This window comes from Colobus angolensis, unplaced genomic scaffold (assembly GCF_000951035.1).
Source record: "Colobus angolensis palliatus isolate OR3802 unplaced genomic scaffold, Cang.pa_1.0 Scaffold367, whole genome shotgun sequence".
NCBI lineage: Eukaryota > Metazoa > Chordata > Mammalia > Primates > Cercopithecidae > Colobus > Colobus angolensis.
The window spans coordinates 140,295-154,935 of NW_012117010.1; the positions used below are offsets into that span (position 1 = coordinate 140,295).

Sequence of the window (14,641 nt, forward strand, 5' to 3'; positions counted from 1 at the left end):
ACCTGTAATCCCAGCACTTTGGGAGGGTGACACAGGCAGATCACCCGAGGTCAGGAGTTCAAGACCAGCCTGACCAACATGATAAAATCCTGTCTCTACTAAAAATACAAAAATTAGCCAGGCTGATTTTTGTTCTAACTTACAATGATGAAAATAGAGAAATTTCATCAACAGATAAATATCAGAAAATGACTTTTTTCGTGTCATTTAAAATACCAGAAACATAGAATGTTAAATGTGGAAGAGAAATCTTTAATTCCAGTGGCATGATAAATTGAGCTAATTAGAACCTCACCTTTGGGAAAACCTAGGACTGAGCTGATGCTATGTTCTGGCTTTCATTTCTCTCTGTTTTCACAACTTACGGATTTCACTTTGGTTCTTGCAAGCTCAGCTATGTATTCTTTTAAAAAATAAATTGCTGTTTATTCATTGTTCTAGGCGTTTGTATTCTGGGCTTTACACAGAAAAGAAGGGATAGAAATAAGGCAATGTTTTTATTCTAGAGGCACAAGTATTAACACTATACAGAGATAATTGAGTCCTTGGGCAGTGGTGAAAAAGGAATTTGGAGCTGAAACCCAACCCTGAACCAGAAGTATTGAAGAACTGTACCCTGAATGAAAATTCCTTTCACAACAAAGAATGTTTTCCCCAGTGGTTCTAATGTCAGAGAGGAGAAATTTTCCTAAACGTACGCTATGCATGGACTTAGAATCCAAATTTGCACTACCCTTGTGTAGAAATCCATTATGGAAAAAAATTTAATCCTTAACTGAATGAACTAATGATTTAAAAAAAAACAAAACAAAAACCCCTATATAAGGGACTGATCTACTACCATAATAAGATGACAGAAACAACCAATGGAAATATTAGTAACCTCTCCCTGAAAATTTGAGTAATAGATTATTCTGAATTACTAGACTTCATTAAAAAAAAGAGAGATGACATTCATTGTAAGATTACTGTTGTTATATGTACCACCAAGAAAAAAGAAATGCTGTGAGTTAAACTTTGATAGATAATTTTGGTTAAAGGAATAAATGAAAGAATAAGAAACATGGGGGAAAGTATGTTATTTAAGAGGAAAAGAGGGAAGACATATTAAAACCAGTTAAATAGAATCCTGGAAATGAAATGTATAATTACTGAAATTAAACTTACTGGACAGTTTTAAAAACAGATTAAAGAGATAGTAAATGTAAAGACCTAAGCAAATTCTATAGAATCCCACACAGAATGATAAAGAGATTGAGTGTGAAGGAGAGGGTAAGAGGTAGTGGTAGATAGAAAGAGAAGGTCCAAAGTATGTCTAACAAAAATTTCAGTGGAAGAGAATAGACAGAATGGGAGAGGAGAAATATTTGAGGAGCTAATGGCCAAGAACTTTTTTTTTTTTTTTGAGACAGAGTCTTACTCTGTCACCAGGCTGGAGTGCAGTGGCTCAATCTCGGATCACTACAAACTCTGCCTCGTGGGTTCAAGCAATTCTCCTGCCTCAGCCTCCCAAGTTGCTGGGATTATAGGCGCATGCTACCACGCCCAGCTAATTTTTATATTTTTAGTAGAGATGGGGTTTCACCATGTTGGCCAGGATGGTCTCGATCTCTTGACCTCGTGATCTGCCTGCCTTAGCCCCCCAAAGGGCTGGGATTACAGGCGTGAGCCACCATGCCCGATGGCCAGGAATTTTCTAGAATCGGTAAACATTTGACAAACTATGATTCCTGATCGGGATATACAAGAAAAAAATCTTTACCTAGAATAAGAGTGAAAAAAACTCAACAATTGAAAGTCAAAAAGAAAATATTAAAACAGTCAGACAGAAAAAATGGAGGAGACCTGAGACTGCTCCAAGCCACTCACTTTACTAATGTTGAACTGAGACTCACCTTGCTAAGATTTATAGACAAAGCTGTTTCTTGCTATTTATTTGTGGCTATTTATAGACAAAGCCACAATGGGAACCCATATCCCTTATATCCAGTGCACCAGTTATATGTGATATTCTGAGACAATAGGCCAATGAATTTTTGTATCAAGTTCACTTTTCAAACTTAAGAGGGAAATATATAAGAATGCAGTCATCTTTTACATGTTCAAAATAATGAGAACAATATTTAGCAAATATTTAGAACCTGTCCCACCAGCTAAACGTGTTAGCCAACGAAAAGTAGTAGAAATAAGAAAAATGTAATCTCTTGCCTCTTGCGGTACTCCGTGATGGGGGTCTGTTTTGTTAATTACTGTCACAGAAGAGAGAAAGAAAACTTTGGATACCAACCTACTTTTTATAATTCAGAATTAACTGTATCATCCTTACTTTAGTAGAATATTTAAGGCAGATCACGCACTTCATATTTCACCTTTTATATGAAAATATTAGTTCACATTTTGAGTGTAATCAAATATTCAAAGCAAGATATTAAATTTTTGATGGAAATAAATGGGCTTAATAATCTACAGCTTTCATGTATTCAACAGAATTGTATTGAGCAGTTATCATGTACTATACTGCATGGTGGAAGGCCGAGATGTGAGCCAAGAAAAATTAAGTATTCTACATAAATTTTACATTACCCAAAATACTGCAAAACATTTTAATAAATCATTTTTATATTTTGCCCAAATCTACAAAGTTTGTAACACCAATAATGTAAAATCTCTAAGAACTTGTTAACTAAAGAGCCCACCTCTAAATAATCTATGGATTAAACAAATCTCATGGGGATTAAAAAAATGTATTGAACTCAATTAAAATAAATTCAGTGTATCAAAATTTGTAGGACGCAGTTAAAGCAATGCAGGAAAATTTCTAATACTAAAGTGTACTAAAGAGTACAGCAGGAAAGGAGAAGTTTCAAATCAGTAATCGAAGATCACTCCTCAAGAACCTAGAGAAAGAGTAAAATCAACCAAAAGTAAGCCAACAAAAGGAAATAATAAAGAGCTGAAATCAGTGAAACTCGAAAAAGAAAAACAGTAGAGAAAATCTATAAAATTGGAAGCTGGTTATTTGAGAAGATCAACAAGATTGACAAGCCTCTGTTAAGATTTACAAAGCTATAAAGAGAGAAGACAGATTGTTAATATCAGGGATGATATAGAGCATATCACTATAGACCCTGCAAATACCAGAAGGATGATAAAGTAAAAATAAATAATACTACAAAGAATTATACATACATAAATTTGGTAACTTACATGAAATAGACCGATACTCAAAGTATAAACTACCACAACTCACCCAGTATGAAACAGGTAACTCAGTAACCCTATTAGGGAAATTTAATTTGTGATTATAAGTTTTCGAAAAAGAAATGTCTAGTCCCGGATGGCTTCACTGGAGAATTCAACCAAACATTTAAAGAATTAACACAAATTCTACACAGTCTCTTCCAGAAGATAGAAAAACTCAATTTCCCAACTCATTCTATGAAGGCCAGTGTTCCCCTGATCTCAAAACCAGACAATAACAGTAGAAAAGAAGAAAAAAAATAACCAAATAACAGCAAATAGAATTCAGGAATATATTAAAAAGTGATTTTATACCATGACCAAGTGCTGTTTATTCCAGAGATACAAGGATGGTTCATTATTCAAAAACCAGTGTAATCCATCATATTAATAGGCTGGTGAAGAAAAATCTCATGATTATATCAAGTAATACAGAAAGAGCATTTGACAAAATTTCACACCCATTTGTTCTATGAATGTGCATTTTGGTTATGGTAAAGTCAATGCGGTCACAGGAGGAAATGAAAACAAGGCTTGGAAGGAAAAAGTTTATTATACTGAAGATTCCCAGGCCGGGCATGGTGGCTCACACCTGTAATCCCAGCACTTTGGGAGGCCAAGGTTGGTGGATCACTTAAGCTCAGGAGTGTGAGACCAGCCTGAGCAATATGGCAAAACCCTGTCTTTACAGAAAATACAAAAATTAGCCAGGTTCTGTGGTGTGCACCTGTAGTCTGAGCTACTCATGAGGATTGCTTGAGCCTGGGAGATGGACATTGCAGTGAGCCAAGGTCACACCACTGCACTCTAGCCTGGCAATAGAGTGAGACCCTATCTCATTTAAAAAAAAAAAAAGTAAAAAAGAGTCCCAGAAAAGTAGGGGGTTACCACATGCCACACAGGGCCACAGGGGAAGTGCTTGGTTTTGGTTGGGTAGGAGAGACCAAAACTAGGGAAAAGCTTTGAAATCATTTATTGGGGTTTCTGCAGGAAATGCAAGGCAGGTCACAGTTAACAGCTTATTATTGGCTAGTTTGAATAATTCCAGTGGGCTCTGGGGCACACGTATCTAGTTGTCTGGTCCCAGCCCTGGGATGATTTAAAACAGGGAAATACTAGCTTAGTGTGTGAGAGTGAAAAAAGGAGCTGATTGTGGCTTTATACTTGGGATTCATTGGTATGCATATGAAAGACATGTTCTCAGTGGAGCCCGTCACTAAGAATTGACTGCCCCAGGAAGGGGCAGTCTTTCCTCAGGTCTGTAAGGCCCCCCAGGTACCAGATCATCCTTGGCCCTGTGAATAGATGGCAAATAGACAAATGCAGAATCTGAAGAAACAAGACGTTAATTCATTATAAAACCCCTAAGAAAACTGGGAATAAAGGAAAACTTCCACAACTTGATAAAGTACATCTATAAAAAACCTACAGCTACTTCTCCACATCCTCTCCAACACCTGTTGTTTCCTGATTTTTTAATGATGGCCATTCTAACTGGTGTGAGATGGTATCTCATTGTGGTTTTGATTTGCATTTCTCTGATGGCGAGTGATGATGAGCATTTTTTCATGTGTCTGTTGGCTGTATGAATGTCTTCTTTTGAGAAATGTCTGTTCATATCCTTTCCCCAGTTTTTGATGGGGTTGTTTGTTTTTTTCTTGTATATTTGTTTGAGTTCTTTGTAGATTCTGGATATTAGCCCTTTGTCAGATGAGTAGATTGCAAAAATTTAACAGGTGTTGGAGAGGATGTGGAGAAATAGGAACACTTTTACACTGTTGGTGGGATTGTAAACTAGTTCAACCATTATGGAAAACAGTATGGCGATTCCTCAAGGATCTAGAACTAGATGTACCATATGACCCAGCCATCCCACTACTGGGTATATACCCAAAGGATTATAAATTATTCTACTACAAAGACACATGCACACGTATGTTTATTGCGGCACTATTCACAATAGCAAAGACTTGGAATCAACCCAAATGTCCATCTGTGACAGACTGGATTAAGAAAATGTGGCACATATACACCATGGAATACTATGCAGCCATAAAAAAGGATGAGTTTGTGTCCTTTGTAGGGACATGGATGCAGCTGGACACCATCATTCTTAGCAAACTATCACAAGAAGAGAAAACCAAACACCGCATGTTCTCACTCATAGGTGGGAACTGAACAATGAGATCACTTGGACTCGGGAAGGGGAACATCACACACTGGGGCCTATCATGGGGAGAGGGGAGGGGGGAGGGATTGCATTGGGGAGTTATACCTGATATAAATGATGAATTGATGGGTGCTGACGAGTTGATGGGTGCAGCACACCAACATGGCACAAGTATACATATGTAACAAACCTGCACGTTATGCACATGTACCCTAGAACTTAAAGTATAATAAAAAATAAAAAAATAAAAAAACCTACAGCTAACATCATGTTTACTGGTGACAGACTGAGTGCTTTCCCCCTAAGAATTAGGAATGACTGAAAAATGTTCACTCTCACCACTGCTATTCAACATAGTACTGGAAATTCTAGCCAATGCAATAAGGCAAGAAAAGGAAATAAAAGGCATACCTATTGGAAAGGAAGAAATAAAAATTTGTAAAGGCAGTAATCCTGCCTTATATGGCACCTTCTTCAGGGTCAGACATATTTGATCATAATTTAAACTTGATGGTGCAAAGTCAAGTTGTTATACTTCAAAAAATATAATCGCATACTGAGGGACTTTTGAAAAACTGCAGGCCAGATGTGGCTAATGCCTGTAATCCCAGCACTTTGGGAGGCCAAGGCAGGCAGATTATTTAAGCCAGGGAGTTTGAGACCAGTCTCAGCAACATAGCGAGACCCTGTTTCTACAAAAATTATACAAATTAGCTGGGCATGATAGTGCCTGCCTGTAGTCCCCGCCACTTGAGAGGCTGAGGTGGGAAGATTGCTTGAGTCTGGGAGGCCTAGGATGCAGTGAGCTGTGATGGCATCAACTGCACTCTAACCTGGGCAACAGCAAGACTGTTGCTACCAAAAAAGGGGGAGTACAATACTCTTTGTCCCTGCTTAAAAAAAAAAAAAAAAAAAAAATTCTGATAATTTTAGAATTATATACCATATTATGATGATTTTCTGTTGCTCTTTCACTTGTGTGTTTTTATTGGTTCCAATCTGTTACCTAATTTTATACTCAATTGACTAGGTAGACACCTCAGGTGACATGCATAGACTTTGTGACAACTATTCACATTCGTTAATTCTTTATTACTGCAAAGCAAAACTCCCAATTGTAGTACTGAAGTTGAGATTACTAGAACTTAGGTGTCTCCATAAATGGGATGCTGGCATACTTCCATCGTTTTTATTTCCTTAAAGTTACAGTTGTATTTCAATGCGTCAGACCTTTAGAATTTATAAGTAGTATAAAGTTTTGAGAGTTTCTTTCAAACTTTTGGTTGTAGAGGTGGGCTTTTTCCTTACTCTTTTACTTTCCCCTTTCCAGTACAACTCTATCTCCCAAGTCTCCAGTGAAAAATTAATAACTTCTGTGTTCTTGAATAAGAAAATTATTTTTGATTGCAATTTAAGGGGGAGAGTATGAAATAAATTAGAATTATTAGAAAAAAGAAACTCTTGATAAGGGGAACAGGAGTGATTATTAAGAGTTCTAGGACTTGTAGTCATCATAAAAATCCTGTGAAAATCCCTGCGCTGAGAAGTGATGCTTTGTGTAGTAATAATCATAACACCACCTATTTTCCCTCTCCTAGGACTACAGAGACATCATTGACACTCCAATGGATTTTGCTACCGTTAGAGAAACTTTAGAGGCTGGAAATTATGAGTCACCAATGGAGTTATGTAAAGATGTCAGACTTATTTTCAGTAATTCCAAAGCATATACACCAAGCAAAAGATCAAGGGTATATAATTAAATTTTGTTTATGACTAGATTGAGTTAGAGGAGTATATTAAATGACTAAATGTTGCTTTACTTAAAATTTAGGTCCAAGTTAACTTTGTTGTATTCTGAATATTGTCCTACTGGAAAAAGAATTTATACCTTTCTGCTCAGCTCCTTGTATGAAATAACATTTATGTTATCTTTGATGTCTGGTAATGGTTACTTTTCTTGAAGTACTGTGATTGAGTTGATAGGTGCAAATTGTCCTGGTATGCACCAGAGCCATCTGGCCTTGACTTTTCTAGCTATTATCTGCCTTATGGAGCATTTTTGTGAATGATTTTTACAAATAAGTAAAAATATAAATATAACTTAAAACTCTTTGACCAGACATAACATCACAAAGGAGTGCTATATAGCAGTGAAATGAGAAAGAAGAGATGCTAGTCCCAGGTAGAAAACAGGTTCAAACCTTTGGGATAGTTTCAGTGTAACCGAGTTGACAATAAGGAGTTTTGTCTGTATGAGCCATTTGAATTTAGAGTCAGACTTTTCTTTAAGAATCTCAAAACTTGGAAGATTTTGAGATTTTAAGAATCTCAAAACTTAGAAGATTTTCTGTTCTAAACACAAAAATATTTGTTAAAATGCCTCAGTTTACCTTTTCATCAAAAGATTAGGAAAAAGGATGTCAAAAACAGTATTTAAATTCTAAATAGTTTTTACTGGAAAAATACTTACATTACAATATTTACTGAACAAAAGTATTTTCCTCCGAGGAATGTTTGAACACTTTTTTTTTTTTCCCTCACAGATTTACAGCATGAGTTTGCGCCTGTCTGCTTTCTTTGAAGAACACATTAGTTCAGTTTTATCAGATTATAAATCTGCTCTTCGTTTTCATAAAAGAAATACCATAACCAAAAGGAGGAAGAAAAGAAACAGAAGCAGCTCTGTTTCCAGTAGTGCTGCATCAAGGTATTTAATTTCTTTTAAATACCACTAACTGATCTGTAACTTTCATCTAAATGATAGAACTTGGTGTTTTTTAATACTTCCTTTACTATTCCCTATATTACAGAATGATATATTTGACATGCAAGTTCCTATGATGTGGAGGATTTTTAATCTTTTAACTAAAGCTATACTAGTGTAAGTGCTTAAATTCAAACTGCTAAATCTATACAGTAAAACAGCATTTTTAGGATAGTGATGGCATCATGCTTTCCGTCATATAACTTTAGCATTTACAGCGATCCTTCACTAAATATTCACTTTCAAAGGCTCACAATCATATGAAATCCACTACAAATCTCATATTTTAACATATTTCATAATAGTACAAATATTGAATCCAACAATATTATAAACTGTTTTATTCATTCATATAGAACTATAACAGTGACTTGACAATGCTATTTTATTTACAGCCCTGAAAGGAAAAAAAGGATCTTAAAACCCCAGCTAAAGTCAGAAATCTCTACCTCTGCATTCTCTACACCTACACGATCAATACCGCCAAGACACAATGCTGCTCATATAAATGGTAAAACAGAATCTAGTTCTGTGGTTCGAACCAGAAGCAACCGAGTGGTTGTAGATCCACTTATCACTGAGCAACCATCTACTTCTTCAGCTGCAAAGACTTTTATTACAAAAGCGAATGCATCTGCAATACCAGGGAAACCAAGTAAGACTGACTTTCTAAATTGTAATGTGTCTGATGATTTTCTTAATTTAAGCTTTTACTTTGCCAAATGCAGTATACTGAGTTTTAGTAATTTCTAGCAGACTGTTGCTTTTGCCTTCTTTATTAATTTCCTATTAAAAAAAAGTTTTTAATAAGAATGAAATTGAGATTTACGTCATTATAGACTAATGCTTAGAAATGACAATTCTTATCTAAACTACTGAATTTAAATCATAATACCCACACTAGCTAGCAATTTGCCAAGACTTGCCTTCGTAATTTTGAAATGATGGGACAGCTTCTAAAAGGGCTGAAACTATTAAGAGTTTCTAGTTGGATATGCCTTTTTCCTATTAGAAAGTAGATTTCCTAAGAAAGCTTTAAGCATCCTTCAGGTTTTGTTGTCTTAGCTAATTCAAATAATTCAGGTTAACCTTTTTTCTTATCTTTAGGTTCAGTAACTCTTTAATTTTTAACTTTTTATGTGTTTTAGTACTAGAGAATTCCGTGAAACATTCCAAAGCTTTGAATACTCTTTCCTGTCCTGGTCAATCCAGTTTTAGTCATGGCACTAGGAATAATTCTGCAAAAGAAACCATGGAAAAGGAAAAGCCAGTCAAACGTAAAATGAAGTCGTCTGTACTCCCAAAGGCGTCCACTCTTTCAAAGTCATCAGCTGTCATTGAGCAAGGTAAGGTATTATTTCTATCTTTCAAGATACAGTAGATCCTTATTATAAATGATGCTTTTGTTGGAATCAGCATTTATATCCACTTTTCAGGTTGCCCACTTAAAAGTCACACATCTGTATTAGTTGATAAATTTACTGCAATGAGCTATTATTGTGCCACTGCACTCCATCCTGGTAAACAGAATGAAACCCTGTCTCAAAAGAAAAAAAGAAATTTATCTTCAAAGTTTAAATTAAATAGGATATAGTTAACCCAATGTATCATTCTTCACTTTTGTAGAAAAATGTTTAAGTAAATATTGAATCACAAAACTACTTATTTTTCTAGACAGACTTTTATTAAATAATAATTCATTGGGGTTGTCTACAACTGTAGAATACAACTTTTGACACTTTACTGTTACACTTCAAGTTCTTTCAGCTTCAGGTTTTTATTGTAAAGTCTTCATGTTTGAAAGATGAAGAAAGTAAATACTAAAATATGCCATGTGACATGTTAAAATAATATGGCTTCTTGGCAGCAGACAGCCTAATAATAAGCATTTTGCATCATGACTTTCAAAGTGTTTCTTAAGACATTTCTTCTTCATTGTTGTCTTTAGAAACCTCTTAAAATTTAATTTCTCTACTGAAATCTTATTTTGGTTAATGGCATTGGGATCTACCCATGTAAACTTAAAATCAGGGAGTCATCCTAGCTTTCTCTTCAGCAACTGAATCTCTTCAACAGCTTTTTGTTTTTGTTGTTTCTCCTTCCATAACATCTCTTAAATCTATTCTCTCCTCTCCATTCTCACCGCCGTGACGTTATTTCAAGGCTTACATAATTTCTTGCCTGGACTATTTTCCTAGTTTCCTAACTGGTCTTCCTGCCTCAGTTCTCAACTCTTTCTTAACCAATCCATCTCCCATATTGCAGCCAAAGTGATCTTTTCATTTCTCTCTAGCACATGTGGATGTGTGTACATACACGCAGAGAAAACCCTTCCTTGCCCTCAAATCATATATGGAAACATTTTTAATTTTCTACCTGTTACACAAGACTCTCTGTTACTTAGCTCTTGCCTAACATTCCAGGTTCTTTTGCCTTCTTTCTCTCTTTTGTATCCCAGTCATCCTAAACACTTAGAAGTTCCTGAGTCTTTGTTCTTTTCTTCTTTGGGGGGGATATCTTTTTTCCCTCCTAGTTTAATGGTCTGTTGCCTTTCACGTCTCACTTAAAATATCGTCTTTAGGAAGTCTTCTCCTGGTTTCTTTAGATAGAATCAAGCACTTCCATCTTTTTTTTTTTTTTTTTTCCCAAAGACAGGATCTTGTTCTGTCACTCCGACTGGAATGCAATGGCCTGATTTCCATTCACTGCAACCTCTGCCTTTCAGGTTCAATCAATTCTTCTGCCTCAGCCCCCCATGTAGCTGGAATTATAGGTGTATGCCATAACACCCGGCTACTTTTGTATTTTTGATAAAGACAGGATTTCTCCATGTTGACCAGGATGGTCTGAAACTTCTGGCCTCTAGTGATCCACCCCACTCGGCCTCCCAAAGTATTGTGATTTCAGATGTGAGCTGCCACGCCCAGCCAAGCACTTCCATCTTCATGTCCCGGAAAACCCTGTTCATTACCTTTGGTGATGCTTATAACACTGATCAGTTTATTCATTTTCACATGTCTGTATCTCCAGAAGAATCTGAGGTTAATGTGTTTACTCATTTTTAATGCCCATTATAGAGAAGATAATTGTTTGAATAAATAACCAAAATACTTTGCATATGAATGTTTCACATTTTTAATATCTGCCCCCTTTCTGAACTGAATTTAGAGTTTGAATAGTATATTGGCCTTCCTTGCTGCTTTTTATTCTTGAATCCTAGAGAAATCAAATATATATGATGAATTGGTTCTAGCATTATGATAGCGGAGGTCTGGTCTCATAGTCCATTTGATTTATAATGTTTGAGTATTAGAAATACTCGAGTACTGGTACTGTATAGAAATATCATTATCTATTAGTTAACATTAACAGTGATTTATTATAAATAATGACACCGAAATTAACTGTCTAGAATCAAGCAGTGTTGTCTAGTGGAATATAATACAAGACATATATGTAATTTTAAATTTTGCAGTCACTATGTTTAGTAAAAATAGGTAAAGTTAATTTTAATAATATTTTATTCCATTGCATCCAAAATGTTATTTCAGTATTTAATCAGTATTTTAAAATATATACTGCTTTAGTATTTAAATTGAAATTTAATTAAAAATTTAGTTCCTAAACTGCATAACTTTTCATGTGCCCAGGACAACACAGTTCAAGATCAGTGGTTTTTAAACTTTTTTTAAAAACTTCTGAATTCCTTTTTAAGAAAGCTGCATTCATTCTTAATCTTTTTACATTATATATTGCTTTAGAAAGTTGATGAGTCCTGTAGTCCCTAAGAAAAATGTACATAAACATATTCATACAAAATTTTGGACCATTTCAAGGGATTCATGTAGTCCTTAAAGCCTATCTTCTGTAGTAGGTACATGTGCTGGATATTTAGAACCCCTGTAGTCATAATGTAAAACAAGAGGGATTGACAGAATCCCTAGGCAGTTTAAATGTCAGTTGCTCCATAGGAAATACTTAACTACTTTATGTCCACACCCACATTTTTTCCCAACCACTAATCTAAAGAGAGTCATTTCACTATGGGGATCAGGAATTAAAATCTTTGCATTTTCTGTCTGTACTTGACTCTGACCTTTGGTGAGTCTCTTAACTATGTTTTTTTGTTTTGTTTTGTTTTGTTTTGTTTGAGACGGAGTCTTGCTCTTGTCGCCCAGGCTGTCTTGTCGCCCAGGCTGGAGTGCAGTAGCGCGATCTCAGCTCACTGCAGCCTCCGCCTGCCAGGTTCAAACGATTCTCCTGCCTCAGCCCCCTGAGTAGCTGGGATTACAGGTACCCACCACCACGCCCAGCTAATTTTTGTACTTTTAGTAGAGACAAGGTTTCGCCATGTTGGCCAGGCTGGTCTCGAACTCCTGACCTCAGGTGATACGCCTGCTGTGGCCTCCCAGAGTGCTGGCATTGTAATTGTGAACCACTGCACCCAACCAACCATGATTTTCTTATTTACAAAATACAGTTCCAACCTGTGACCAAAAATGCTCTTATGAAGATGTATTCTCTTTAAAAGCAGTTTACATCTATGAATTTCCTCAAAAATAGAGCATTGCAAATCACCTACTTTATCAAATAAAAGCATGTCAGAAATTTGGAGGGAAAGAGAGTTCGTTACTGATAGTTCGTGTGGCATATTTTTCCTTTATCTAAGTTACAGCATTTTTTTCTACAACAGAAAGGTGATTCATCATCTCCAGATCCTTCAGGTTTAGAATTTGATTGCCAGCATTTTCTCTCTTGTTTTATGAAGCATAATGGCCTTTTGTCATGGAGTTTGTTACAGTGGGATCTTAATCATGATTATGGTGGCACACATAGTGATTTTGATTGATATAATCAGTATTTCCGAGGATTATAGTCATTTGCTATTTATTACACAAGGAGAGGATTTTCAAAGCCTGTGAAGAAAAACTGCCATTTAGTTGTTTTAAAATCCTCTTTAAACAGTTCTGAGAGCAGTTTTTGAGCAAGAATAACTTATTTCTAAGTTAGGAATAAGAAAACTTTGGTCATCCTACCTTTATAATCAATCACAATGTTAACTTAGATGAGTTACTTATTTTCTATGAGCTTTACCTGCCTCATGAGATCATTAAGAATCTCTTTTAATTAGAAAATAAATAAGATCATTGAACTATTAACGTTCTCTAGGTTCTTTTTTCTCATTTTAATAAAATAATTTAGATTATGTCATTACATATAAGTATACCAATGGGGCCTTATTGACAAGTTTGAGGGTCAAACCAAAAAAGAAACTCCATGTATTAAGGTGTATTATTGTTCCCTTTTAGGAGATTGTAAGAACAACGCTCTTGTACCAGGAACGATTCAAGTAAATGGCCATGGAGGACAGCCATCAAAACTTGTGAAGAGGGGACCCGGAAGGAAACCTAAAGTAGAAGTTAACACCAATAGTGGTGAAATTATACACAAGAAAAGGGGTAGAAAGCCCAAAAAGCTACAGTATGCAAAGCCAGAAAATTTAGAGCAAAATAATGTGCATCCCATCAGAGATGAAGTACTTCCTTCTTCAACATGCAATTTTCTTTCTGAAACTAATAATGTAAAGGAAGATTTGTTACAGAAAAAGAGTCGTGGAGGTAGAAAACCCAAAAGGAAGATGAAGACACAAAAACTAGATTCAGATCTCCTAGTCCCTGCAAGTGTCAAAGTGTTAAGGAGAAGTAACCGAAAAAAGATAGATGATCCTATAGATGAGGAAGAAGAGTTTGAAGAACTCAAAGGCTCTGAACCCCACATGAGAACTAGAAATCAAGGTCGAAGGACAGCTTTCTATAATGAGGATGACTCTGAAGAGGAGCAAAGGCAGCTGTTGTTCGAAGACACCTCTTTAACTTTTGGAACTTCTAGTAGAGGACGAGTCCGAAAGTTGACTGAAAAAGCAAAAGCTAATTTAATTGGTTGGTAACTTGTACCAAAATATTTTACTTCAAAATCTATAAAGCAGGTACAGTTAAGGAATAAGTAGAACTAAGGCTTCTGCTTCCTTGCTGCTATGGTGGAGTAGGGAATGTTATGATTTGATTTGCAAAAAAAAAAAAACAAAAAACAAAAAAAAACAAACTTACAAGACACTTCACTTCTTTAAATGAATATATATATATAAATATATACATATATATTTTAAATGTTTGCTATTTATTGCCCTTAGATAGGTTATGCATTTTCACATTCATTTCATTCACTGAAACAAAAGAAATTGATCTATAATGAATTCCTGATTTATTTATAGAAAAGACAGTTCTGCTACACTCTTTAGGAGCATAATCCTAGTGATAGAGTATTTCATGTTAAAATGAATTATTTTTGACCAAGCAAGGTACATTTCTATTGATACAAGTCATGCCCCTAAAAGACAGATGTTATACAGAGTAGCAGTGAATTAAATGTTTCCTCTAAAAGATAAATACAAAATTTCCACCATT

General features: G+C 35.5%; 1 protein-coding gene across 1 annotated transcript in view; it reads left to right on the forward strand.

Annotated features, from left to right (window-relative positions):
• PHIP (pleckstrin homology domain interacting protein) overlaps window positions 1–14,258 on the forward strand; it is a 132,178-nt gene extending 117,920 nt beyond the window's left edge. The window contains exons 33-37 of the mRNA XM_011953549.1: window positions 7,009–7,161; window positions 7,957–8,120; window positions 8,573–8,832; window positions 9,326–9,523; window positions 13,487–14,258. Of these exons, the coding sequence (XP_011808939.1) occupies window positions 7,009–7,161; window positions 7,957–8,120; window positions 8,573–8,832; window positions 9,326–9,523; window positions 13,487–14,124 (1,413 nt within the window). The 3' untranslated portion in view covers window positions 14,125–14,258. The remainder of the gene's footprint in view (window positions 1–7,008; window positions 7,162–7,956; window positions 8,121–8,572; window positions 8,833–9,325; window positions 9,524–13,486) is intronic.
• The last annotated feature ends 383 nt before the right edge of the window (window positions 14,259–14,641 follow it).